Below are 26585 nucleotides of genomic sequence, written 5' to 3' on the forward strand. Positions count from 1 at the left end.
GGGGTTATTTCATAAAAATTTTTTAAAAAACATTCGTGGTGGAGTGGTGGTTAACGCAGTGAACTATGAACCTGGTGACCCCGAGTTTAATTCCTGGCCAGGGCTCACATCACTGGCGAGTGATAACTGACCCAGTAGAGGCCCCCCGTCCCCTCCACACCTCCACCAGCTCACCCTGACCACCGTGGTGAAGTATGATCAATCAGTCAACCTCCCACGACCTACCCTGCACTGGGCTGTCAAACGGCTGTAAATTATTATTATTATTACTTTCGAACATTTTCCATCGACGCTTGGATGCACGATGCATTCATTGCGTCGGCCCCTCCGTAACGGGGGAGGCAATAACGCAACTCCAGCGAAGATGAATCGATACGAACAGAAACTTTCGCGCAAAGTTTTCAACCCACGAGGCGGCTTGCCCGATTGCCAAACGGTCAAACTGATCAAAGCATCGGACAAAAAACAGTAAACATGGAACGTTTGACCAACGTTGGAAGATGGTTGGAACCGCTGGACCACTGCTGACCGAATACTGCCCCAACAAGAAATGACCCGTCGGCTTGGAAAGTGTTACAGCAGAAATCGTCGCGTGTATGTACTCTGTGTAAATGTTGAGCTTCTTTCGCACCAGGTAAGGCCGACTGTACTATTAATCTCTTTTTCAGAACCGACTTGGCCGCAAATGATAGCTCAACCAAGTCGATTATCACGTGGAAATTTATAGCAGACCCGGAGAAAAATCCAGGTGACCATGGGGAGAGAGAGACACGCAAACTCCAAATATACAACAGCAGGCATCAGGAACGGGATCGAACCCACGACCTCCTGCATACCAGGCGAGGTGGTTAACTTCAAACCACGCAAGTGCATTCATTTGTATTCCTTGTTTGTTGTCTAAACAAATTAGGGGAAGGCGTCAAAGTGGTCGGCGAATCGGGTTAATCACGCACCACGGCAGATGGGCTCAGTCTGGTTCCAGTAGGGCTCGCGGATGTCCAGGCACTCGCTGACGGGGGTCCCTTGCTCCAGCGTGTAGCCGGGGTGGCACGCAAACTCCACCAGAGTGCCCACCGAGTAGAGCGGGTCCGAGCTGCTGTAGTTACCGTACTGGATGTACGGCTCGTAGCAGCGGCCGCGCTCGAACGCTGCAGCGAAGGCAGAAACGATCACACGATGGCCGGAGGACCGGACGGGGAAATCAGAGGGAGAAGAAAAAAAACCCAACACGGATTGACGTCGAGGTGAGTGCGATGGCCGGTGGCAAGGCACAGTGGCGGCACTGGGCATGAGCAGAACCCAACAAAAGCTTTGGGCACCAAGTAGCTGAAGGGGCCCCAGATGAATGTTCACACAACGTGCCACACACACACACACGAGGTGTCACACACAGACACATGAGGTGTCACACGCACACACACGAGGTGTCACACACAGACACACGAGGTGTCACACACAAACACACGAGGTGTCACACACAGACACACGAGGTGTCACACAGACACACGCACACACACAACATGCCACACACACACACATGACGTCCCACATACACATACGACATGCCACACACACACCAGACATCACACACACAACATGCCACACACACCAGATCACACACACACACACACAACGTGCAATACACACACCAGACACCACAAACGTCCACGAGCCAGATAAACGTAAACAAACCAATGAGCATAAACGAGACAATTAGCATAAACGAACGAACTAAACTCTCTCATCTCTCAGTTTTTTCTGCACCTCTCATTTAACTACACTTTTAAATTAGTTGTGGTCCGCCTATCTCTTTGGTCACCTAACGAGGATTCTATGAATCGAAACGAAGGGGGTGGGATCCCCTTGCAAAAAAAAAATTGCATTAAGAAACTTTCCCTGCCCGCTCCCCACCCCGGCTAATGGGGTAGCAGCACCACGGGTGGTTTGGGTGGATCGGGTGGATTGGGTGGATCAGGTGGATGGGGTAGATTGGGTGAATCGGGTGGATCGCGTGAATCGGGTGGATGGGGTGAATCGGGTGGATCGCGTGGATGGGGTGGATCGGGTGGATCGCGTGGATGGGGTGGATGGGGTGGATGGGGTGAATCGGGTGGATCGCGTGGATGGGGTGATTCGGTTGGATTGGATGAATCGGGTGGATCGGGTGGATGGGGTAGATCGGGTTGATTCAGGTGGATGGGGTGGATGGGGTAGATGGGGTGGATCGCGTGGATGGGGTGGATTGGGTGGATCGCGTGAATCGGGTGGATGGGGTGAATCGGGTAGATGGGGTGAATTGGGTGGATCGGGTAGATGGGGTGGATTAGGTGGATCGCGTGGATGGGGTGGATTGAGTGAATCGGGTGGATCGCGTGGATGGGGTAGATGGGGTGAATCGGGTGGATCGCGTGGATCGGGTGGATGGGGTTGATGGGGTTGATGGGGTGAATCGGGTGGATCGCGTGGATCGGGTGGATGGGGTGGATGGGGTGGATCGGTGAGATGTGAGAAGACACAAGTAGGCCGGTGATTAATTGAGGTTCGTAGGTCGCCGCCCTCTCGGCGCATTAATCAACGAGCCGAGAATCGATGGGCGATTACGGGGACCTGACGCCGGCGAAATCAAGAGCGGCTCCCAAAAAAATAAATAAAGAATCCCTCCCCCCCCCCCCCCAAATGCTTTATTAAGTGAGCGCGATGGAGACGCCGATCAGATGGCGCGCTCGCTCGTTCGCTCGTTCACGTGTGTGCGCGCGCGAGCGAGCGAGCGTTTGTTAATTGGCTCCGAGTCAACGCGCACCGTGAAGCCGTGAGCCCCCCGGAGCTGTTCGTGAACAGCGGCGAGGTGGATATGGCAAAAAAAAAACGCCAAATAGGAAAGGGTTCTGATGAAAGGAGGAACAGCGGTTCGAATTAAGTAATTTTGTGGATCACCGGGCACCGAGGTCAAGGCGAAAGTCAAAGCGATTTCTTGCTCAATTGAACTTTGAGGTCTTGGTGTGATCACGTTTACAGCCCTGCAGAGCCAGTGGTGGAAGTTCCACGTTCTTATGGCGGGGGGAGGGGGAGGCGAGAGAAACGATGGGCTGAGTAAACCCTCCCCCTCTCCACAACCTTCGCAGTGCAATGCGCTAACCAATGCACCACCGCTCCCCACCACACATTTCCAAAGATCCCCCGTATAGCCTCAACAGACTGTTGGGGCAAGTGCTGTTAGCAAGCACACACATACACACACACACAGGAACGCAAGCGCACAAACGCGTGCGCTCACACAAATACACACATGCACACGCATGCACGTTCATACAAGTGAACGCATCCCAACTAAGCAGAACCCTCCTGGAAGTAATGCCTTGAGATTCAGAGTGAGGCCTTCCTGGATAAAGCAACAAGGGCATTGTCGTGATGATTAAGATTTAAAGATAACCCTCGACGGTCCACGAGCCAGTGTAATTGAGTACCGCAGGTGGTGGCAATTACGCGGGGATAGCAGTTCACGGCTACCAAAAGTTGATGATGTGATGACACGATTATATATTTATTATATATTGTTATTGCACCATTGGACTTGTATTAGCGGTTGAAAGACTGTTGGTACAAGCTTCGCCGTTCCAGTTGGTATCAAACGAGTGGCATATCGTGGCCTGGGCCCACGATGGACTGCGACTCTGACGGCATGCCAATCGAGGCGGGCACCTGCAGAGCGACCGACCGAGAGGGGTCAAAACGCTCTCCATCCGACTCTGCTGCGAATGGACGAGCGAAACGCAAACGGATTGGTGGAAGGTGGGGGTGGGGGGTGGAGGTGGGGGGTTAGAGGAGTGGGGGGGGGTGGAGGAGGAGGGGGTGGAGGTGGGGGGTGGAGGTGGAGTGGAGGGGGGGGTTGAAAGGGGAGGGTGGAGGGGGGGTGGAGGGGGGTGGTGGAGGGGTGGGGGGGTGGAGGTGGGGGGTGGAGGGGCGGGTGGAGGGGGGGGGGGCTCCCCTCGCCCCTTGCCGCACCGCGGCGAGCGCCGGACCTTCGTATCGCACGGCGAATCCCGGTGCCGTGCCGACGTTGTCGGTCGTGAGCTCCAGGCGGAAGTAGCGACTCGTGCTAATGACGCCCTCGCCGGGGAAGTACTCCGTCTCGTACGAGTCGTAGAGCGGCACAGCGCTCGACGTGTTCCCGTTGCGTACGATCAGCCTGCGGGGGAGGTGAGGTTAGGGGTGTGGGGAGACGTGGGGGAGGGTAGTGTGTGGGGGGGGGGGGGGGGCGAGGAGCGACTCAGTGTCAGACAAAACTTGAAATAAAAATGTTAGACGCGAAGCAGGATGAGCAACGATACGGTCCACTGGCCATCTACTTCTGTTCAGCGTGTGGTCTGCTCGAGTGCCCATCTCCCGTGTGTGTTCGAGGAACGGTGCTGCAATGTCCACCTCCCTCTCAAGACCACCGTGGACGGTTCGCGCATCACCCGACGATGCGTGCGGACAAGTGGAGGGTGCGCGGGATGACGCAAGGGCATCTTCGCCGTCGTCAAGATTACCGACCTGTCGTCGTCTTCGGCCAGGGCGAGCTTCTCGAAGTGCAGGTGCAGCCGCTGGCCGTCGGGCGCCTCGATGAGCCACACGCACGTCAGGTTGTTGGTGTAGTTGGCCGGGAAGTTTGGCGAGAGGATGCGCCCCACGGACGCGTTCCGGATGAGGCCACCGCACATCGCTGCGCACGGCACGGGGGCAGATGATGGAGCCAATCAAATTCAACCGGCACTCCAGATTGATTGAGCGATGGGGGCGAGTGGGCGAGTGATCGAGAGCGTGAGTGATCGATTGAGCGAGTAAGGAAGTGATAAGCAATGAACGACACCGTCATATAGCGAGTGAGTGAGCAATGAAACGATGGGGTGAGAAAGCGTGCGACGATTAATCGAGCGAGCAGGTGGGTGGGGTGGGGGGCGAGGGGTCGTGCGGGGTGCTCCCCTCTCACCTAAGCACAGGGGTTCAGTGGCGTCCCAGCCCGGGTGGGTGCTGTTGACGCAGGTGAGGATGCTTTGGCCGCGCAGCTGGTAGCCGGCCTTGCAGTGGAAGTAGGCCTTGCCGCCGGGGTGCAGGCCGCTCACGTACACCTCGCCGAACGCTGGCTTCCCCGGCACAGGGCAGCTCAGCACGTACTCTGCCGGCGGGCGGAAGGCCCGGGACACGGACGACGCGGAAACAGCCGTCATCGATTAGCACGTTTGGCTACGTACGGTGCGAAAGAAGTTGAACGTACGTACGTACGTCAGACGAGCGCCACCCACAGACTCCCGGTGAACGCAAGTGGCTGCCGTGGCAGCGCAGGCAATGTCCGGGTGAACGATCGACATGGAGAAGCTCTGCTGGGAGCGAAATGTCGTGCTATGGTGCTACGTTTCGTCGCCGATATACGATGAGATATAAAAAAAGATGTGGGTTAGGGTCACACCACCGTAGCTGCGCTCAAAGCGGTGCATGGGTGGAACTCAGTCGTATGGTGATGTTGAATTCAAAAGTCGATCGAGACGTTGGCCGCGTATCGAACGATGATGTCCTTTTACAGGTGACAATCTTGTCGGCTGGTGGAGGGTAATTGACGAGAAATCTTGCATAAAAACTACGAGGTGACGGAACCAAAAAGCAAATATGGATCATCGTGTTGGCTACAAAAGTCTACGTTTAAGTTAAGGAGCGGTCTGATCCACGCACCGGTGGGGAGTCGGTGGCAATACTTCTAGAGCTTCATCACCAACAAATGGCTCTTTGCTTAATAACCCGATGAGATATCTGGACGGCCTAATGCGCAAAACTTACCCACGTCACGGCATTAACAAAAATCAGCTAAATATTATTGCGATTTACGATATATCGTCTCGACATTGTTGCGCACACGGCGTTGGTTCAGAACGTGGTATTGAGAGACAGAAAGAGAGGAAGCATCAGACAACGTACGCAGACAACATTAGTGTGTTGTCCTTCCCCCGCGCCTCTGATTAGCACGGTTGGTTATGTACGGTGAGAAAGAAGTTCAAAATACGTTAGTGGCATCATATTCAATATGGCCTTGGGTGGGAAACATCGCTGGGAGGGATGATGGCCAGAGGTGGAGACTAATATTGGAGCGGGAGCCAAAGGAGGGTAAACGCACCCATCATTAGAACCACTGCAGCGGAGATGGAGCAATGAAATCATCTGCAGGTGCTCGATGGATTATTGCATCGCAAGGCCATGAGAGATGGTGATGGATTGGGGAGGCCTTCATCCAGCAGTGGGTAGATAATGGCTAATGCTGCTTCTGATACTGTCCATTATGGCAATGGTGACTGTGGGAATCGAACCAGCGGATGTCTACTGGAAACCAGTCCCTGCCAGAGGAATGTGGAATTTCCACCACCGACTTGGAAAACGCGCGCGACCCATCGCCCGAGTGGGCGGTCGGCAGAGCGACTCACTGGGGTGAGGGAGTGGTGGGGGTGGTGGGGGGGTGGGTGGTGGGGGGGGGCAAGTCCCTCGCCGACCGTCCCGCGAAATAAATATCATGCAACCCGGTGTGCCCTCAATTCCCGCTAATCCCTGGGCACACTGCTGGCCCTAATGAGCTGCACAGTTAATCTGTGATGAGAACTAATCAGTGGGAGGGCTGATAATAAAGGCGCTGGCGGTGCGCGCGGAGGCGTTGTCGGTGAGCGGCGGTGAGCGGCGGCGGTGATGGTGGTGCTGGTGGTGAGGGCGCAGGGGGGTGGTCCGGCTCGTGTGCAAGGGCCGCGCCGATCTAGAAGTTCGGAGCCCGCCGACGGCTCGCGCCTTCGTTGCGACCGCACGCCACCGCAGGGGGGCCTTGTGTACGGGGCCAAATTTCTGGCCGAATGTGATCCGATTTGCTGGCGGAAGGTTGGAGCCGGTGCAATGTGGTTAGTGGCCATGGCTACGGAGAGAAGAGGTATGTAGGATGTGGTGTGCCGAGCGCGGAAACATTTCCTGGGTATCCGACCCAGTGCAGGGTACCTACGGTTTACCCCACCACCATCAATGCGTTCTATCCAAGCCCCGCGCTTAAACTTCGCTCGGTAGGGCGTCACTCATTGTCCTCCGCCGCCCCTATGGTCTGGATCTCCCTTCCCGCAGCCAGTCGTGCCGTCGAGTTCCTTGCCCCTTTTCAAGCCGAGACTCAAGACCTCCCTTTGTGTTCCGCTGCCTCTGACTGACCACCTCTCTCATGAAATAACGATGCCCAATGCCTCCATGCAGCGGCGTCTTGAAATGCCATCGCATTTAAATGCTGCCTGAATTCACATTGTTGTGGTGCTGTCCCATGATGCTCCTCTGTGACTTGTAAAATCTCCCCCACCTCCCGTGTCAGATTTTGAATGGGAAATTGGACCCAATTCTTGGCCAGTACGAATCCATGTGCCTTTGTACTCAAGCTCATATAAAATGCATTTTGATAAAATATTAATCTCCATTAAAATGTAAATATTTAATTGTGACTAATTATCCCTAATTATCCTCAAATTGCGTCAGGTTTTATACACGATTATAAATTACTTTTCATTGCACGTTTTCTGCAGCGCTTTAACCCGGGGTCTCCGTTGAGAACAGGAAGGACACTCCATGCTGCTGCCTACCACCCCACAACGCTGCTGTGCCACCAACCCTGGCATTCGCCACAGGAGCGGTATTCATTCCACGATCTCCTCTTGTCCACCCATCCTCAATCCACCGACGGAAGAACGTGTCCACATGCCACGTCGCTCACGGCGGTGAAGGCGTGGAACTCGTTCTGATATCACTCGACAATGGTTTTTAGCCGTGGCCAGGAATTGAACTCGGGTATATTTCTGGCCATGTTTTTTTTACCCAATTCCTAGCCACAAGGTTCAATGATGCCTGGGCCATCGCGAATCTCAGTAGCCACGATTTTACCCGAGTTCAATTCCCGGCCACTGATATTAGTCGTGGATAGGAATTGGTTCGCGCACCACGCTGTAAAGCAGGCGACCCGAGTTCGATTCCTGGCCACATCAAACATCAGTGCTGAGTGACATCTAAACCGGTCCTGGGTTTACCCCCCCACCAATCATCGACCCACACTGAGCAGCATGGCGAAGCTTAGTAAAATCATTCCCGTGACTGACACGCCATAGGGAGGCCTTCATCCAGCGGTGGATGGAGAGAGGGCCGACAAACACTATTTTGTCGATTGTTTTGAGAATTAATGTTCAAAAAATCAGTCATGCAACTTGGTTTTGATTTCTTATATATGTTGGCTTTCCACATCAGGTCTGTAGAATAATGCAATGTATCGGTCGTCACCTGTTGACTCAGCTATGCCTTGAAAATAGAGGCTCGAAGTTTCGACGAGTTTTTCAACCCCCGGTTGAAATTACCTCCATCCATCAATCAGTCAAACCAAAGAAGAGCAAGCAACAAAATTGTAAGTGGAATAATTTGTGTGGATTGAGGACGGCCGAAAAAGACGTTAACTTTGTTGCCTGTGATGCAGACGCCGGCACGAGCGGTGACACGTGGGTGAAGGGTACCACGGTGGTGAGATGTTAACTACCTCGTCTGGTATACAGGAGGCCGTGGGTTCCACCCTGATGCCTTCTATATATTTGGAGTTTGCATGTTCTCCCCGTGGTTGCGTGGATTTTTCTCGGGGTCCTCCGGTTTTTCCCTCAACATTTAGAATCAACAGCATACCTTTAGAGTATTTGGCTGCTATAACTTTCCACGTTAGAGGCTACTTGGTTGAGCTATCATTTGTGGCCAGGTCGTTCCTGACAAAGAGCTACATAGCTCAGTGGGTCTTAACTGATAAAATAATGAAATAAAACTGTCTAGTTCAATAGTTCAGTTTTCGAAGAGGTGCCGGACGTATCTATAAAGTGGACGGAGCACGTCAGCATTTCCCCCACGGGTGAGCGACAAGCAAAAAGAAATGAAGCAAATCTCAAAACGGTGTCGGCTCAAGGCGCCCAAGCAGACGCGGGGAGTTTAAACCGGAGCCCGAGCAAACCTCTCAATCAATCAGACGGATTGCCTCGGCAAGTCGTCGATATTTTCACTTTTGCTTAAATTACAGATGGTGCCGCCGCACGCTCTCACAGGGCCCACATCACTCACGCTGAGCGACGGTGAAAGGGGGTGGGGGGCTGGGGGGGGGGGGGGCTGGGGGGGCTGGGGGGGGCTGGGGGGGGAGGTGGCGTGGCTCGATGGGAAACTTTTCTGAATGGGAGCGCCGAGCCGACACTGCGGAGATCCCGGATTCCAGTGGTACATCCAGGGGGGCGGGAGGGTGAAGGCGGAGGAATACCCATCACCCGCCCACCCACCCCCCCCCCTTCGAGATGTGAAGTTGATATTTTACTTATCAGAGAAAAGACACTGCATATTTCTTTTACAATGAGGGTCCACCACCCCCACGCTCCGTGGGAGGTGTCTAGATCCGCCTCCGTTGGATTTCGATTTGGGGATTGAGCCGCCCGCGACGAGAGCGTGTTCCCAAGTACGGTGGGGTTATGGTCTCAGCCGGATCACGGACGGTTTTCACGCAAAACCTCCCAGCACCATCATCATTCCAATCATTATCAATCATCCTCGCAGTGGATTTCGGCTAACCGTCGAACAAAGACGGCCACGGCATCTCGCGCTTTCAGATGCACTTCTGCGGCCGTCTGGAACTCCCTTCCTTCCGATATGAGGAAGTGGTTTATGTCCCTTGACGAGATCGGCAAGGTATTGTGGTTAATATGTGGCAGGCAAATGAACCACCATTTGCCTGTTTGAGGGTTTTTGTTGTTGTTGTTGTTGTTGCAAGGTTCGCCACTTGAGCTGCCAAGCTTGTTCGCCCCGAGTGCTGCTCGCGGCGTCGCTCGGATAATGCGGCGGCGACTCTTCGCCTCCATCGTGAGGGGGACCTCCTGCCCGTTTGACGCTCGGCAAAGCGATTTGAATGTCGACAAATGCGCTTTTTGGGGGCGGCGGGTGAACGGAGAACGAACACAAATTAAATCCCCGTGAGCGCACCGCGCGGATACCCGCGGAACCGCCGCCGCCGCCACCTTCAAATCGAACGCAACAGGAAAGCGCTCCTCGGTGAAGGAGCAAACCAAAATAAAGATTTAACATTTCTAAGAAAGGAAAGGCACTGGCTGCATTTATGGCGTCGGTAAATATTTCCTCGAGTACGAGATTCCCATCCGGGCTTCGTTTACGACGGAGGTGCAGCGAGATCCCAAAATGGAATCATAAAAGGCGCTGCAAAATACAAGCCGCTAAAAGTCACCTCCCTCTCCCCAGGTGGCAACAAATGCCACTTCCTTATGAGATGACGTGCGGAAATAAACTGCTGGGATAAACGACAAGAACCACCGCACACTCACAACCACACACACTAAACGAAACCATTTATTTCATTTTACTAGCTAAGGCTCACCGAACTCTATAGATAATTTTTTTCAGAAGCGGCCTAGCCACAAACTAATTGGCCTATCATGTGAACGTTTATAGCAGCCAACTACTTCAAGCGCACGTTTCTAAATGTGGAGGGAAATACCGGAGGACCTGGAGAAAAATCCACGCGACCGCGGGGAGAACATGCAAACTGTAAATATACAGGCATCAGGGTCGAGATTGAACCCACAACATCATATCCTAGCACAGTTCATGAACCACAACTACTCACCACATGAACAATAGGCAGAGATCGCCATTTTAGCCTCAACAGATTGCTGGGGCCGGCACAGCACACGAGGGGGTGGATGGCCAGCATCGCACCCGGCCACCTTTGTCTCCCCAGTGCTTATGTTTATACACAGCACCAGGTGCTCATTTCTTAAGGCCGAGTCGACCTAGGGGAGAGACCCAATACAGGTTCAAAGGTTCAAATAACCACCACAGATTGGTCATGAGCGGGAATTTAACTCGGGTCGCTGGGTTAGTAGTGCACTGCGTTAGCCACTAGGCTACCGCCCCCCCCGTCACTACCTGTTTAAATACAAAAAAAAACACAAACACGTTTGGCTATGGCCGCTAAACATCCTCCACGCCAGGACGTGCGGAATTAACAGCTCGTGGCTACAGCAAAATGGAGGGTCGGGTTAGTGAGCAGGGCAGTCCAGTGCACAGCATCGCCCGGCCCTCATCCCCACCCCCGCACACTCGGGAAGCTGATCTGCAGGCAGCGCACGCAGCAAACAGCAGAAGCAGCTGCAGCCCAGCAGAATAAGCGTGAGCATTTTCGACAGAGAAAACATTCACGCGTTCGTTATCGACTCATTTATCCACGCGTATGTTCGTGTGTATGATCGTACGGCCGTTTTGCGTTGCGTCTTATTCCGGAGTTTACTGCACGTTTCATTGTGAAGCAAATACGTTCGTTCAGCTGCGGGTACGGTGGGCGGGAGGGTTAGCGGGCGATTGCTGGGATCGTGATGCACAACTCGAATCAAACAATGAAAGAGCCCTCCTTGTCAGGATGATGCTGCCGCCGCTGGCTGTTGGCCGCGGTTACTGCTGCCGCCGCCGGCAATGTCCTTTGCAAACAAATATTTCGATTGCTTCTCGTTAACAAATGGCGAGCGCCCTCTTTGCCATTGCGAACGCAGCTTGCGCGGTCAGAAAAGACGATTAAAAAAAGAGAGGCCTTCGAAAGAGTGCGGCTTGATTTCGCGAGTGCAGTGGCGGATAAGAATTGATGACCATTTATTTATTTATGCGACTCGGAGACCTGCAACGGCGCAAATGAAGGGAGCAACGCTGCCGTGTCTGGCTCGACACAGCCAATCAAGAGGACGCACGGACGTTTACAGAGAAGGCATTGAGCAGTTTTGGGGGGGGGGGAGGGGAAGAATTCAGAGCCACGATTATCTCAGACCCTGTCACACGCACTCTCACGGTTCATGCTGGGTTCGTGTCGCATGTGTGTAATTTGCACATTCTAAATTCAGTTTAATTATTTTCTTTAAGTGGCTGTCTAAAAACAAAACAGCAATCGCTGCTAATAGGTAATTCAGGCCGTCGCTACGATTTCAGCCAACGAGGAGAACAAAGAGCCTTTGGTTTATAGGGCATCTTAAGTGCAAAGCAATAAAACAAAACTCCACTCCCATTAAGACTCAAAAGGCCAGCATGTTATTTCCCTTCATATATTCAGCAGCAGGAGCTGTCCTTGGTGCTGAAAGTCGGCACAAGGTCGCTACTGATCACATTCTTTGGTTCTTTCGGTAAAGTCACGTAGATCGAAAAGATAATAATACAAATAAAGTGAATAAAAATATCACGACGTTTCGATCGCAACACAAAGCGGTCGTCATCAGGAAAAGGGGTTAGCCTCTAAAGGCAAACTGTTTACAAAGGTTTGGAGATGGGCGTAGCCCAAGTGTATCAGCAGCAAAATAAAAATAAAATAAAAATCACGACGTTTCGGAGGCAACACAAGCTTCGGTCTTCAGGTGGAACCGTCACAGCACGATTGCTGTTTCTGATCGCGACTGTATGTTAAATCGTCGAGGTTGTCCGCTGTAAGGTTCACGCATGCGCAAAGGTTGGTCGGAATTTTTTTTTATCGTCGTTGTTTAAAAAAAAAAATTGTCTTTGAACATTCTGGCATTAGGGGGCTGGCCGCGACATGACACATGGAGCTGTTTATTTCTGCCAGTTGTACAAACTGGTGTGTGTGTGTGTGTGCGGGGAACCCTGGGGGTGGGGGGGGGCACTCTCTCCCGGTTCCTTAACTGCAATTGACAGATTACCACTGCTACCATCAAGCCAGGCTCCCCAATAACAATGAGCTCCAAGCGGCGTCATTTCTCTGGGCCTGCCTGCAGACACAAGGGGATAATGAAGCCGACCGCACGGAGCACGGCTCATAAAACCCAGCGCACTGCCACAATTCGGAGAGGCCTCCACTTTCGCGGCCAGGCGGAGCAAGTCACAACAAACAAACGCGAGCGGACGCGACGTTCGCGCACACGCTGTAAGCTGATACTGCGATGGCATTAAAACACCGCAGGGCCGTTTGATTATCGAGGCAAGCCTCATTAGGTTATCAAGACTCGGTTCTGGAAGGGTGCTGCGTTGCAATGTTCTGCCCAATTGCTCTTTAAGGCACGTTTAGGCACACGGGAGGAGGAAACCGGAGTAGCCCGCAAATAGCCCACACATAGCCCACACATAGCCCACACATAGCCCACACATAGCCCACGCATGCGCACACGAATGGGCTAATACAGTACTGAAAGTCCCGCACAGATGGATTTACTATAAACCCGGCTGATTGCAATGCCCTGCCCTGGCCACCTCACAGCCCCCCCCCCCCCCCCCCGTAAAAATAATCGGCGCTGCACGACTCACGATGCGCACAAAGATCCCCCGTATAGCCTTAACAGACTATAGGGGCAAGTGCTGTTAGCGAGCACCTAAAAAGGCCGGCACAGCCAACACCACGCCCGGCCCCCTTTGTCTCCCGAGTGGCGATGTTTCTACACTGCACCAGGTACTCATTTGAGGCTGAGTCGACCTAGGGAAGGCTCAGGACCAGTTCAGATAATCGTCACTGGTGCTGGCCGTGAGCGGGAATCGAACCCGGGTCTCCAGGTTTGTAGCGCAGCGTGCTAACCGCTACCCCACCGCTCCCCATGCACACACACACATGCATGCATACAGGCACAAATGCACCATTGCACACACAGATAAACGCATGCACACGCGCTACACGACTGCCACTATTGGCAAGCGCGAGGGCGTTTGCCTCGCTGGTGGTCCGTGGTGGAGGGAGTGGGGTGGGGATGGGTTGTAAGGGGTTGTGGTGGTGGGGGGATTTGTGGGGGCGGTAGGCATCAGGGTCGGCGACGTCTCGAGAGGAAGAGGCAGCTGGTGCACGCACGAACGTGTGTACGTGTGTGCGTCCCGCTTGCGCCTCGTACGTATGCACACGCACATGCGCGTGTATGTGGGACGCACGCACACACGCACGTTGACACGCCGCACGTTCACACGGCGCACGCTGCACGACTCCCAATGAGCTGCTCGCACCGACGCGCCGCTAACAGGAAGGTCGCAAGCGCGCCCAGTGGGGAGTGTGCCGTTGCCCTACCCGGTAATTTTCCACAAAATAACGGCATTAATGAGGTCACGCCTACCTGATAGTCTGAAAAGTATTGTTATTATTATTATCATATTATTCTTTTTATAGGTCAATGTTAGTTGTTGTTGGTACGCGTAATTGGAAGCGGAGTCGCAAAAATAAAAATATTATTCGAAATAAATATGCCTTCGTCATACGCGTCTCGATTTTTGTCGTGTTACGCGCACTGTATAAAGGAAGGATTGATGCTTTTCATTAGCAATTTTGAAAGCGTCCTGATGTAATAAAGCGTGACATTACGGACTAAATCAATATTCCATTCTTCACATCCCAGAATGTTTTTTTTTAAAATCTGGTTAAAGGCTAAACTAACAGCACTGTTGAGATGATTAAAATCACAATTTCGATCTATAACTCGTCTAAACACAGCCGTAATTCAGTGCTCTGTATAACCGCGATAAAATATGTCTCTTTGGCCACTCCGAAGACGGCCGGCCCACGTTAATACGCCGAACGAAGAAATAATGGAAAATGTTCAAATGCCGGGGACTGTGGTCAAATGTTCCTACGACAGGGCAATCAAACACTCCAGGGCTCAAGGCCACCGTGCGATTCAAGCCCTGGCATTAATTAACTTCGGTGACTAAATGGTCAACAAGCCAGTTGGAGCTCCTGTCAATTAGCCAATGAGGGGTTCTGCCAATTAACCAAGCAGGGGTTCTGCCAATTAGCCAAGGAGGGGTCTTGTCAATTAGCCAAGGGGGTCTTCCCCTGTCAATTAGCCAAGGGGGTCTTCCCCTGTCAATTAAGCTCGGAGGGACATGAAGGGTTTTCCGCCTCAATCCAAAATTTGGGGTTGGGGTGGGGGAGGGAGGGTGGCGGTGGGGGAATGGGGACATCTTGTGCCCCCCCCACTTCCCGTTTAATCCGCGATGCTTCGTGTATTATCTAGGATGCTTGGTGTATTATCTAGGATGCTTGGTGTACTATCTAGGATGCTTGGTGTATTATCTAGGATGCTTCGTGTGTTATCTAAGACATACTCGTTGGCTCTTTCGGTGAAGTCACATAGGTATTAAAAGCAAGGCTTTCCCACCTGATGACGGATGCTTGTGTTGCGCCCGAAACGTCGTGATTTATTTTATTTCATACCGACATGACTTTACCGAAAGAACCAAAGAGTATGGATTCCTGCAGTCACGAAAGCTTCAAATCAAGATATTATTTAAGACGTTTTGTGTATTATCTAGAACGCTTCGTGTATTATCTGGGAGGCTTCGTGTATTATCTATAATCACGTCAGCAGCCGCCCCCCCCCCAATGCAAAGCAGAGCCCACAGGAGCCGGCAACCAGCACCAGTCTGGCCGCAGGCGTTGGTCACAGGGAGCCGCGTTCGTAATGGAACAAAAAAGACGTGAATCTGTAGGAGGGGGTGGGAGGGGTGGGGTGGAAGGCGGACGGACGGGTTCATAATGGCCGGTTGTAGCATATCTATCCACGGATCCGTGGTGTTGTGGGGCGACCTCTAGGAGATCCGGCTGGGCTCTGTGCCACCGCCGAGGTAGCTGGCGCGATGGATAAATGCGACCCTCTGATAAAGGCGCCATCGTGGGGCCACCGGGGCCATTCGTGATTTTTTTGTCGTTGCAAATTTGGGAAGGGCTTTTGAGGCGGAGCGCCGCTGGGTCTGGAGGAGCGCCGAGGCGGAGGATTGGGATCGCGCCGACAGTGGCACGGTTCAGCCCTCCCCACACGCACAGCGCGCAGGCCGGAGGGGGGGGGCGATGGTTGAAAATTACTTGATTTTTTTAAAAATAGCGCTTGCACATGGAATGAATGCTGTACGGTTTTGGGCAAAATCCTTCCTGTGATTGAATTAGATTTCATTGCCCACACATTACCAATTCGGTATCTTATGCGGTTACAGGAGGTCCATTGAGATTGTGTAAATAGATTGGACTTTCTTTACGATTTTTTTTGGCTGCAGTTAAGCTTACAATGTATCTCATTTTGCAGAAATGTAGTCAATCCACTTCTGGATTAAGGTCTGCCTAAGCCGTGTTGGTTGTGGTGGTGAGACGTTAACTACCCCTAACGCCTGTATATCGTGCAGTTTGCGTGCCTCTCGCCCTGCGGTGTAAATATGTGACCGGATGTCACCGCAACGATTCAGTGCCGGGTGGTGAAAGTGGAGAGCATAGACGTGGGAGCATAGAGAGTGCAGTACAATGATGGATCTTGCCGCACTGCCTTCTGTCGCCCGACAGCAGTAGCAGAAGCCTGTGACAGCCTCCTATTGGCATGGTGGTGGTCTCCCATCCACAAAGTATCCAGGATCAACTCCTGCTTCGCTTTAGAAATGTGACAAGATCGGGTGCCTTCCGGGTGATTTGGCCATAGGTCGTGATTACAGGATTACTGTTGTTACGATTATTCACTATCCGACGTGTAGTGCGTTTACACTAGAGTGGATTCACTTGCCGGGCAATAATGCTTTGGCGTAACTACAGCAACCACTTTTAATAACCCCCACAGTCCTCGTCTCAACCACTGTCACAGTTTTATAATTGTTGTAGAGCGCCGTGGACAAAGGCACCGCCTAGCACATCTCCACAAGATGAGTGGGGCGGGGGGGGAGAAGGGACCCAGAGTTCCACCATCTCGCGTGTGTAAACACCGCATTATACCCGCGGAATAACATTACAGCTCTCCCAATTCTCCTTTCAGTGGCTCCACGCTGTGGCCCTTACGGCCCCAGTAACCGAAATGGTGATTTAAAAAAGAAAAAAAAAATCGCAGGAGCGTCCATAAATGACGTCACGCGATTTTGGACGAATTTTGCCCCCCCCCCCTTCGTCACACGGCGTCACAAAAAGTCAGACCCCCCCTCAAATATGACGTCACAAAGCTCTGCCCCCCCCTCCCAAAAAAAAAAACATGCTTCAAATCGCTTTAAACTATTGTCATTGTAGTGCGAATTTAATGTGGCGCTGCACTCTGATGTTGTAGGAGAAAACATTTATTCAAAAGTCTATTTAATTAAGTAGAACGTGTTGTCTATATTTATTTAAAGTTGCGCCTTTTCATGTGACGTCACGTTTCTCAAACCCCCCCCCCCCCCCCATCGTCACACATCATCACAAATGTCTGACACCCTCCCCCCCTAGGTGCGTGACGTCATTTATTGACAGCCCCTAACCATTCGCGAAAGTCTCTTTGGCGTCATAAGGCCCTCCCCTCCAATCCCGACGACACCAAAACGTGTCTTCGTCAAGCAGACGCGGGGTGCGGACCGCGGCCTCTTGAGACGACTCAAGCAAAACGGAGGAAAAAGCAACGTGGGGAACGCGGAGGAGGACAAATCGCGTCAGTAATTGATAATCGCGATTAGAGCTGAGGCTTAAGAATGGAGAGAAATAGAACTCATCAAATTACGCAAAGTCGACCATTATTTCTGTGGCTACCAAATGACCAAAGGCGACCTGACTTCAGTATTCGCCATCTTATCTTCGTTTGTAATCGTTGCATATGATATATTCAGATGAAAAAAAACACAACATTGGTATCAAATGATGGAATGAGCAAACATCGAATGACAGGATCCTCCTGCAGCCGCAACTCACCTTGGTAGTGGAATCGGAACGAGCCCGGCACTCCGATCTGGAAACTCTGGAAATGAACCGACACTTGATTGGTCGGACTCCGGATCACCTGGCCCTCGACGAGCAGCGTCTGATTGGCCAGCACGAGGGGGCGGCCGTCGAGGATGCTGTAGATGGACAACACTTCGCCCTCCACCAGGTTCAGGGTCTTGACCTGGACAGACACAGGCAGGGTGTATAGTAGGACGATCGTGTTGAGTTTCTTACTGAAGCTCACTCGACATAAACCTGCTAAAACCCCTTCAAATCCTCGCAGCTTTACAATCTCTAATGCTCGTTCATTGCACAATAAGTAACAGAACTATTAAATGGACGATGGGAAATTATGACTGCAGTACTGTTACATTTTTTATCATAACGGGCAATCGGCATTTAATTGCGACACAAATGAATGAGCTTATTATTTCAAATGTACATTTCGTTGGGGAGATATTTTTGTTGTCAAACATAAAGCAAACACACGATAACAATGACGATAAGCGTCGTCGCCGTATCACCCTGCCGCGGCAGCCCTCCCTGCCAAGTCAAAATAGACGAGCGAACAAAAGTCTCCAAGTAAAAGAAAAAAAAAAGCATTTCTAACACGAGCCATCAGCCGCACGGCCTTCTGGGAGTGCATCAATTCAGCATCACAGTTTCGAGACGAGCACAAAGTGTGGACCGGTTTTCATCACGCGGCATCTCATAAGCAGACCGCCAGGCTTGCTTCAATCGATGCTGGTGAACTGGCGATCTTACAGGCAAGGGAGCCTCCTCTCTTTTCCGCACGGAGTCCCTGTGTGACCCCCCGTGGAGCCGGTCTCGCACCGACAGCCGGACAACAGCAAAGGTTCAACGTATCTCGGCGTCTTCTGTCCAGCAGATGATAGGTGAGCAGGGCAGCACATTGTGAAAAGGTCACCTAATTGCCAACGGAGATCAAAATGCGAGGTGAGTGCGCGATGCGTCACGAGAATTATGCCGCTGCTGCTGCGGCCGTTGCTGCTCCACCAGCCCACGTTACCCTCCGTAGGAACTCACGAGGGGGTGAGAATTGTCAACCCCATACACGGCTGCCTTTGTCTCCCCAGTGCTGATACTCGTATAGGAGAGGCCCCAGGACAGGTTCAGGCATTCACCATTGCGATTGGTCGTGACCGGGACTCGAGGTAGAAACAACGGGGTTCGTAGTGCGGTGCGCTCACCAATACGCCACCGTTTCCCATTCATGCGGGCCCCTGCGTGCTGTCACCCACGTGCTGGTGCTGTCAATCACGTGCCGTTTACCGCGTGTGCGACACGAGCCTTTAGTCGGGCGCTCACAGTTCCGCACGAGCGTGACAGGGTCAGAGACGGGAGCACAAGACTCGTCTCATTTCCTGCAGACGCTTGGGCCAATTTGCGCGCGGCTTGCGAGGCGAGGCGCGGAGCAGGCTGTGGATCACCAACGTCATCGTTATCGTCGTCGTTATCATCATCATCATCATCGTTATCGTCATTGTCGTCGTCATCATCTTTGCGATCACCGTCATCAAGCAGTTTGACCTAAACCCTGCGGTGAGGCCCTCTCACCTAGCGTGCAGCAGAATTTAAATGATCGCGATTCACTTGCATGCTTCCAGCGATCCTCTCGCAGCTGCACACGCGCCGTCGTTTCCACGGCGACATGGTCTCCATGTGATGTTATCTTGTTCGTGTGTGTGTGTGTGCGTGCATCGCTTTTTAATTTTTTCTGATTTCCACAGACTTCATTGCCGTTTTTGCTTTTTACATTATTGCTTTTGGCATTTTTGGTGACCCAGGTCAATTGCAAATGAGACTATCCGACAGGTCTCTTGGAGTTCTCACCTCATTAAACAGAATAAAGTTTAAACTTTAACACAAAACTGCTGACAACCGTTGTGTGTGTGTGTGTGTCTGCGACCTTGCCACCAATTTGTCACCACCGCTCCCCGCCACGGATTCACCCTCCCGTGAGAACAGCCGCAGCCGCTCCTCAACATCCGTGGCACCGACGTCGGCGGCTTTGTGACATCTCTTACACGAAGGTCCCCCCGCCCACGTCCCCCGCCCCAGCCCCCCCTTTAGCGTTAACCCCCCCGTCCCCCCCCCTCCACCATCCACCACAGCCCCACGGATCGCTTGGCGCAGCATTCCCCAAACGTCCGCCGCGACGTCCACAGCACCCATCGTCCGCGCTCGTGACAAGCGTCAGTCAGACGTTTCGACCGCGAGCCCAAACGAGGGAAACTATACATTTCGATTTAAAGCTTTCGTGACTGCAGGGATTCATCTTCTTGGTTCTTTCGGTAAAGTCACGTAGAAGGGAAATAATAAAATAATAAAAATAAAAATAATAAAATAATTCTCACGACGTTTCGGCCACAACGCCAGCAGCCGTCCTCAGGGTATTTCCCTTTTACGTGACTTTACTGAAAGAACCAAGAAGAAGGGAAACTGTCTTTGAACAATCGTTCTTGTGGAGAAGAATGTCTTTAGTGAACAGTGGGCAGGGAGAGGGGGGGGGTCGTGGGGAGGGGGGGGGGTTTGGGGGGGCAAGGTGCCTGCTGTGGAGCAGGGCAGGACGCGCTAGTGAGTCTCTCGATCGAGGGTCCAACATCGCCATTTCGATTTTCCCCGGCGGCCCTTGACGGTCGCTGCCCTTTGGGAGCTCGGTGGCGATCACCGGCAGGGGACGCGCTGCTCGGAGGCGGCGGCGGTGAACGCGATCGTCCGTGGGTTTAATTTTTTTTCTGGCGCGCGCACGAGGGTCGCGCCGGCCAAGCCGAAGAGGCAGCACCGCTTTGCGAAACCCTCCCTCCGGAGACGACGGGTGGCGAGACGAGCCAGGGTCAGGAACGGTCCTCGCAGAAGATGAGTAAGTGGAGCAAGGAGGAAGAAGGAGAGACGAGGAACTCGAGGAGGAGGATGATAAAGAGGGATGAGCAAGAGGAGTGGGAGGAGGATGAAAAAACGTTGGCGATGTGGGGTGGTGGGGGCACCAATTCGGTTGAACCAGAATGCACTTGGTCACGTGTTGTTACGTTTGAACCGACCCCGCAGTGTCGGAGAGGCTGGTTGAGAGTCCCACCCCACCCTTCTGAAGCCACACATCCCGTACCGTGGAGCATTAAAGATAATAAAATGAATGATATTTTTTTTCAGCCGCGTAAAATTTTAAATTGTTTTCATCCAATCGCACAATTGGCTCTGTGGACGAGACTAACGTTATCCAGGAGCAGCGTTTGATTATGGATTATTCAGTGCTGGCCAGCGTGGTGAAGTACCATCAAACAACCCACTATGACCGACATGGCGTGATAGGAGGCGGCCCTTCGTCCAGCCGTGGATTGTGGCAAAGGTCCATAAAACTCAAGAGGACGAAGCAAAATCTGAAAAATCAAAAAAGTAGCCAGGAACGAGCGGCGGCTGATGCGCGCAGAAAGGCCCCGTGGAGCGGAGCGATCCACCGACGCTTCGTGAGGTTGTTAAAAAACGACAAAATACAAATCCGCTGGGGGGCAGGTGTTCGTGAGGTCAGAGGTCCTTCTGCGGCAACAAATTAACTTTAAAAAAAGAAAATTTAATCACTGACCAAAACCGCGCAGCGGGGCTGTGCGCGTGCCCCCCCGTCGGGGCTGCTGAAGGGCTGCGCGGAATGAGATCGCGACCCCTCGCCAGATTTCCTCGCCACCATCTGGGCACCGCCGAACGAAAGCAGCTGCCGCACGCGCGCACACGCGCCAGGCTCGCACACGTGCCACGCACGCACCAGGCACACGTGCCACACACGTGCCACACACGCGCCAGGCTCGTGCCAGGCACACGCGCACGCGCCAAGCTCGCATGCACGCCAGGCTTGCACTCATGGTCTCCGCACGAAGATGTGAGGAGCAGTCACTGGTGGTGGCCGGTGCCAGAAACTCCGCTCCTCATTTTGCCGCGCACTTGGGAAGGGAGAGTGACATTTTTTCTAGGGAATCGCCGGCCCCGGCAGAGATTTCCATGGAAACCGACAGCTCCCCCCCCCCAACCCCCCGAACGACGTCTTTCTGCCAAACTGAGCCATCGAGGCAAATTAGCCGTGTCATCGCGGCTGGCGGACGTCGCAGCTGTGCTGGCACAAATGGGTTCTTTTTTTTATTTTCCCCGCAGTCGGTGATTGTGTGTTTTTTGGGCATTTTCCACAGTGATGCCTTCGCGCAAAGCCACGCGACATTTGCTGCTGTGTTTCTGGTATCAGCGACGCCTCACGTCAGCGCGGGGTGACGCGAGGCATTTGTGGTTCACGTCGTAAATTCGTGCGTTTGTGTGGGTAAGGTGCTTGCTGAGTGTATGTGAATAATTTACGATGTTAGAATCTACGTGTTTTTGTTCATATATTTTAGATTATTTTGCCTCAAACCTGTGGTGCCATTTATTGGCCATCTCCCACAGACACTGAGCAGCGGCAGGGATTCCTGGATGAGAGATTCCACCCGAGGAAAAAGCCGTGACATTGAGGCCACATCCAAAACCAACATTATTGCTGAACGATGCCAAAATGACGTTGACAATGATTTGCTGAACTGTTGTTTATGTAAAAATCACTTCATCAACACCCTGACCCCCGCTTGGCATTGTTTTTGCGCTTGGGGGGGGGGTCGGAAGGTTGAGTGGTTAAGCAACTCCAATTTCACAACGGCGCTGAGGTTTTCGCATTCCCCCCCCCCCCCCCCAAAATCTTCCCACCTCCCTCGCGATGGAAATTTCGATGGTAATTTCCCACCTCCCGCTGCTTTACACAATTCCCTCTCGCATCCGCCTAGCCCCGCAGCCGCAGCTCGGTCACGTGGCGGTGGTGGCAGCGGCAGTGGCGGGGCTTGCCACTCGTTGCAGAAGTTTCGCGGTTCGAGGCCTCGCGGCCGCCCTGGATAGTACTGCAGGCGCGCATTGGGCCATCAAAACCCATCGTTTGCTTCTCACGGTGGACGTTAAAGAACCGGTGGAGTTTAAAAAAAAGGGTGTTGCCGGCATCATGTATGCATATTTAACTTCTTTCGCACTGTAAGTTGCCAACCGTGCTAATCGGAGATGGCCCAGAACGAGCAAAAATTTGCAAAGTTACACAGCAAATTAGTGGGTTGGCAAATGCATGTCAATCGTCACACTGCAGCAAAAAACTTAGCAAGAGTCTTGAGACTCGGTGAGGCCTACCCGGTAAACAAATGTAATCGTCAATAATAATAAAAATAATGATAACAGTAAACTCGGATTGTTACAACTCTCCGCTGGCCCTGCAGGGAGAACGCCTGCATGCGCACCGCGGAGAAATGGAGCCATTAACTCGGCTCGTTGGCAGCTGCTTGGCGACTCGCTACGGAATCGTGGCGACGGCTCGGGGTGGCCTCCATTCCCACAGTGGATTGACCAGAGGCCTGATGATGATGGAATTCGAGCACCCAGCCGGTCCAAGCCAGTCACTGCAAACTGCAAAGTCAATGATTATATATATAAAAATTTAAATCTATGACGACGGCACATGTCCATTCCAGCGTATGGGTTTCATCCTCGGAACAAACAGTGCCTTTGAATCACGATTTATTTATTTAAATATAACACGGTCGCGATGGCCTGAAAGCCATGAACGGCGGGGCAGCAGTGCAAAGTGCGACGTGTTTGTTGAACCGGCGCAGGGTTACAGGAACTCGGAGCAACGAGTCGCCGGGAGGGAGCAAGTGGCAAAGTCGAGCGGCGCGAGGATAGACGGAGGCGGAGGAATGTTCATTGTGCGACATGAGAGTTGAACGCCGGTGAATCCGGTGGGAAGAGCCCTCAACGCCGGCGGAGGCATCAACGTGTGAAGTTCACGGGAACGATAACTATTCTCGTAGCCATGGCAGAGTTGTCAAAGACGCGACTGAATAATGACAGCGGAGCGAGCGACCGGAGTGAAACTTCACCCCCCCCCCCAGCCACAAAGAGCAGCAGAGCCCAAAAACACTGGGGTCGTCGCGCGGTGAAAATCGTGGCGTTGATCGAAAGAAAACACAACGCGTGGAGCCGGACTCGAGATCCCGACTCCGCATCTCCGATTCGAATGACGCTCCGGCGGCTGCCGGGTCTCGGGCAAATCGCTCGATTGGGAAAAAGAAAAGAAAACCGGATCGGGCAAAGGAAGTTTGGCGCCGGTAAATAGGACTCGCGGACATGACGGGGATGTCATTGGCCAGGGAAACGAAGCGCGGCACGTGGCCATTGCGTGACACGACGAGAAGCAGGCGGCTTGTGGAGCGAAGTGGCCGCACGCGCCTCCTGAGACCCGGCAGCGGCGGACGGAAAAACGCCGACCGGCTGAGCCATGCCGAGCAACCGTTACCGGCGATGCGTGCGTGCGTTTTCTCGACGGAATTCCGTGCGTGTGCGAGTACCGCCACTGGTGATGCAAAGGTGGCTAGGCGTGGTGTTGATGACCACCCACCCTCTCGTGCGCCATTCTGGCCTGCGTAGGTGCTCGCTAACAGCACTTGCCCCTCCACTCTGTGTGTGTGTGCGCACTCGGTGGTAACGGTTCACCAAATTTTATTCCGCTCCCTCGCGGTGATGTGCGAGGGGGGGGGGGAGCGTCGCGGACTTTTGTCTTCGTGGCCGACGTCGAAAATGAAAGCCGTTGGGGGAGAGGGCCCCGTGCCGTTTTTTTGACGCGACGGGGAACGTTCCCGTGTGGGTGAAGCGCTCGACTGAGTGCTCGAGGAAAATCCAGCGACTACGAATCGTGTATCATCCATCGCCCCGCATTAATCTCTCTCTTGCTTAATTAACATCTCCCCTTTGCTTATCTCTCACTCCCTGTACTGCCAGCATTAATCGCTCTCCCTGCTCTATTATGTCCCAACACTCAACGATATTCATCTCATCGTCATCATCATCTCTCTTCCAGCATATGCGTCTCTAGCTGAACTCCGCCACTGCTTATCCTCTCTCTCCCTTGTTCTCGTATCTCTCCCTGCACTCAACTATAACCATCTTATCTCTCTCCCTGCACATCTCTCTCTCTCTCTCCGGACCCTTAAACCCCAATCCTTGTCTCTCGCTCCCCGCACTCCGTCCATCTTTCGGTGCTCGCATCTTTCCCCGCACACTCCCTGCACTCTCCAAATCCCTCATCTGACACAGCAAATTCGTATCGTTGAACTTCTTTCGCACCCTACGTAGCCAACCGTGCTAAATCTGATTAATCTGCATTTTGGACTCCGGTAATTCCCCCCACGGCTCCCCGTGCCTCCCTCCCTCCCCCCTCCACCCCCCCCTGCATTTTTTTTTGCGCTGTATGCAGAGAGGATTTGAAGCAGGTATCGGGACCGTACCGGTTGCAATAAAGAAACCCCCGCGAGCAGGCGAAGCAGGCAGGATCAACAGCGAGCGAGCGAGCGAGCGGCAAATGCCGGCAGAGATGCGCTCCGAGAGTGACGCACTGCGCAACGCCGCCACCCGGCATCTCATTACGCGGGCCGCGCGCGTCCGCGCGTTCTCCCGTTTGCTCTAAAATTTATGGCCGCTGCAGCAGGGACGGACGGTGAAGGAGAAAAAACAACAACAGCCGCCGCCGCTGCGCACGCTCAAAAGCGTTGTCCGGCGCCGACGCTTGCGTAGAGAGCGCTCCCCATAGCCGCAGTCAGCCCGTGAAGTGTGCCGTCCCGCAGAGCATCGGCAAACATTTCGTTCTTATTTTACGACGTTGCGGGTGTTGGTGAGAGTGAGAGTGCTGGTGCGGGTGTTGGTGCGGGTGTTGGTGCAGATGTTGGTGCAGGTGTGTGTTGATGGTAACTTCATCTGTAGGCATTCGTGACTAAAAATTACGCTTCACAATATGATTGATTCATAATTCGGGTTAGATCTTAGTGTATGTAAAATGCTCAACATTTTAAGATAAGCCTGAGTTATTGTTGAACACTTGATGATGCCGGGTGGATACTCCAGCGAACGTCTTGTACAGTTGTCAACATTTTGCTTGGGCTTTTCAACATTTTTCAAATTTGAACCGCGAGCGCAGACGACAATGGCCTATCCCTGCGAACAAAGTCCACTACGAAGCGGACGGTGCGTAGTAGTAGTCGACGTATTTGTAGAGTTGACGCACAAACGTGGTATTTACACGGCACCGCGAGGCCGCGACAATCGCCCGCAGAACTCGCGATCGGAAAGTTGCACGTACGAATCCTGCTGCTGCTGCTGCCTCTCGAACCTTCGGGGGAGGGGGGGGGGGTCTATAACAGCCGCACCGTTCCGGACGTTTCGCTACAAGAATCGAGCCAGGCTTGAAACGGACTGGCGCGACTTGGGCCAGATATTTATAACGGCCGTGGAAACGCCTGATCCCCACTCTGTATAAATTTATAGATTTTTTGAGTTGCAAGGGGAAGCGCGGCCCACGGCTGCGAGGCCCTCCTCACCTGCAGCTCGACGCCGTAGCCGGTGTACACCGTCACGGTGTAGGTGCAGTCCAGGCTGCTGAAGTAGGGAAACCCCGGCGAATCGGGCGAGTCGATGTAGCCGTCGGGGCCTGTGTAGTTCATGTTGCACGGCACTGGTGGTGGAGGCCCAGGAGGGTGGGGCGGCGGAGCGGACGACAAAGGAGGGGGGGGGGGGATTGACGAGTTAGCGCCGATTCACAAGCCACGAGGATTTCGGGAAGGCGTCGTCTCACCGCTTTGCTCAAACATGTAAAGGTGCAGCCGTGCAACTGCTTGGTCATGCCACTGCTGGCGGAAAGCGGAAAGGCGCTTCCACGACGAGACTGCAATCGGGTATTTTTTGGACGTACCCACACTTTGCCCCACCACACACGACCTGCCCCGATCGACTTACAGTGGACTTA

The 26585-nt window shown here is 53.1% G+C and overlaps 1 protein-coding gene across 3 annotated transcripts in view; it reads right to left on the reverse strand.

The window, feature by feature from the left end:
* Positions 1-26585, reverse strand: part of LOC144933031 (seizure protein 6 homolog) — a 74393-nt gene that overhangs the window by 19190 nt on the left and 28618 nt on the right. For all 3 annotated transcript variants that reach the window (XM_078857480.1, XM_078857481.1, XM_078857479.1), the window contains exons 3-8: positions 26161-26294; positions 17711-17903; positions 4970-5155; positions 4534-4702; positions 4020-4186; positions 954-1148 (exon numbers count right to left, since the gene is read on the reverse strand). In XM_078857480.1, coding sequence (XP_078713606.1) covers positions 954-1148; positions 4020-4186; positions 4534-4702; positions 4970-5155; positions 17711-17903; positions 26161-26294 — 1044 coding nt within the window. The remainder of the gene's footprint in view (positions 1-953; positions 1149-4019; positions 4187-4533; positions 4703-4969; positions 5156-17710; positions 17904-26160; positions 26295-26585) is intronic.

The sequence above is a fragment of the Lampetra fluviatilis genome, chromosome 6, assembly GCF_964198595.1.
Source record: "Lampetra fluviatilis chromosome 6, kcLamFluv1.1, whole genome shotgun sequence".
NCBI classification, from domain to species: domain Eukaryota; kingdom Metazoa; phylum Chordata; class Hyperoartia; order Petromyzontiformes; family Petromyzontidae; genus Lampetra; species Lampetra fluviatilis.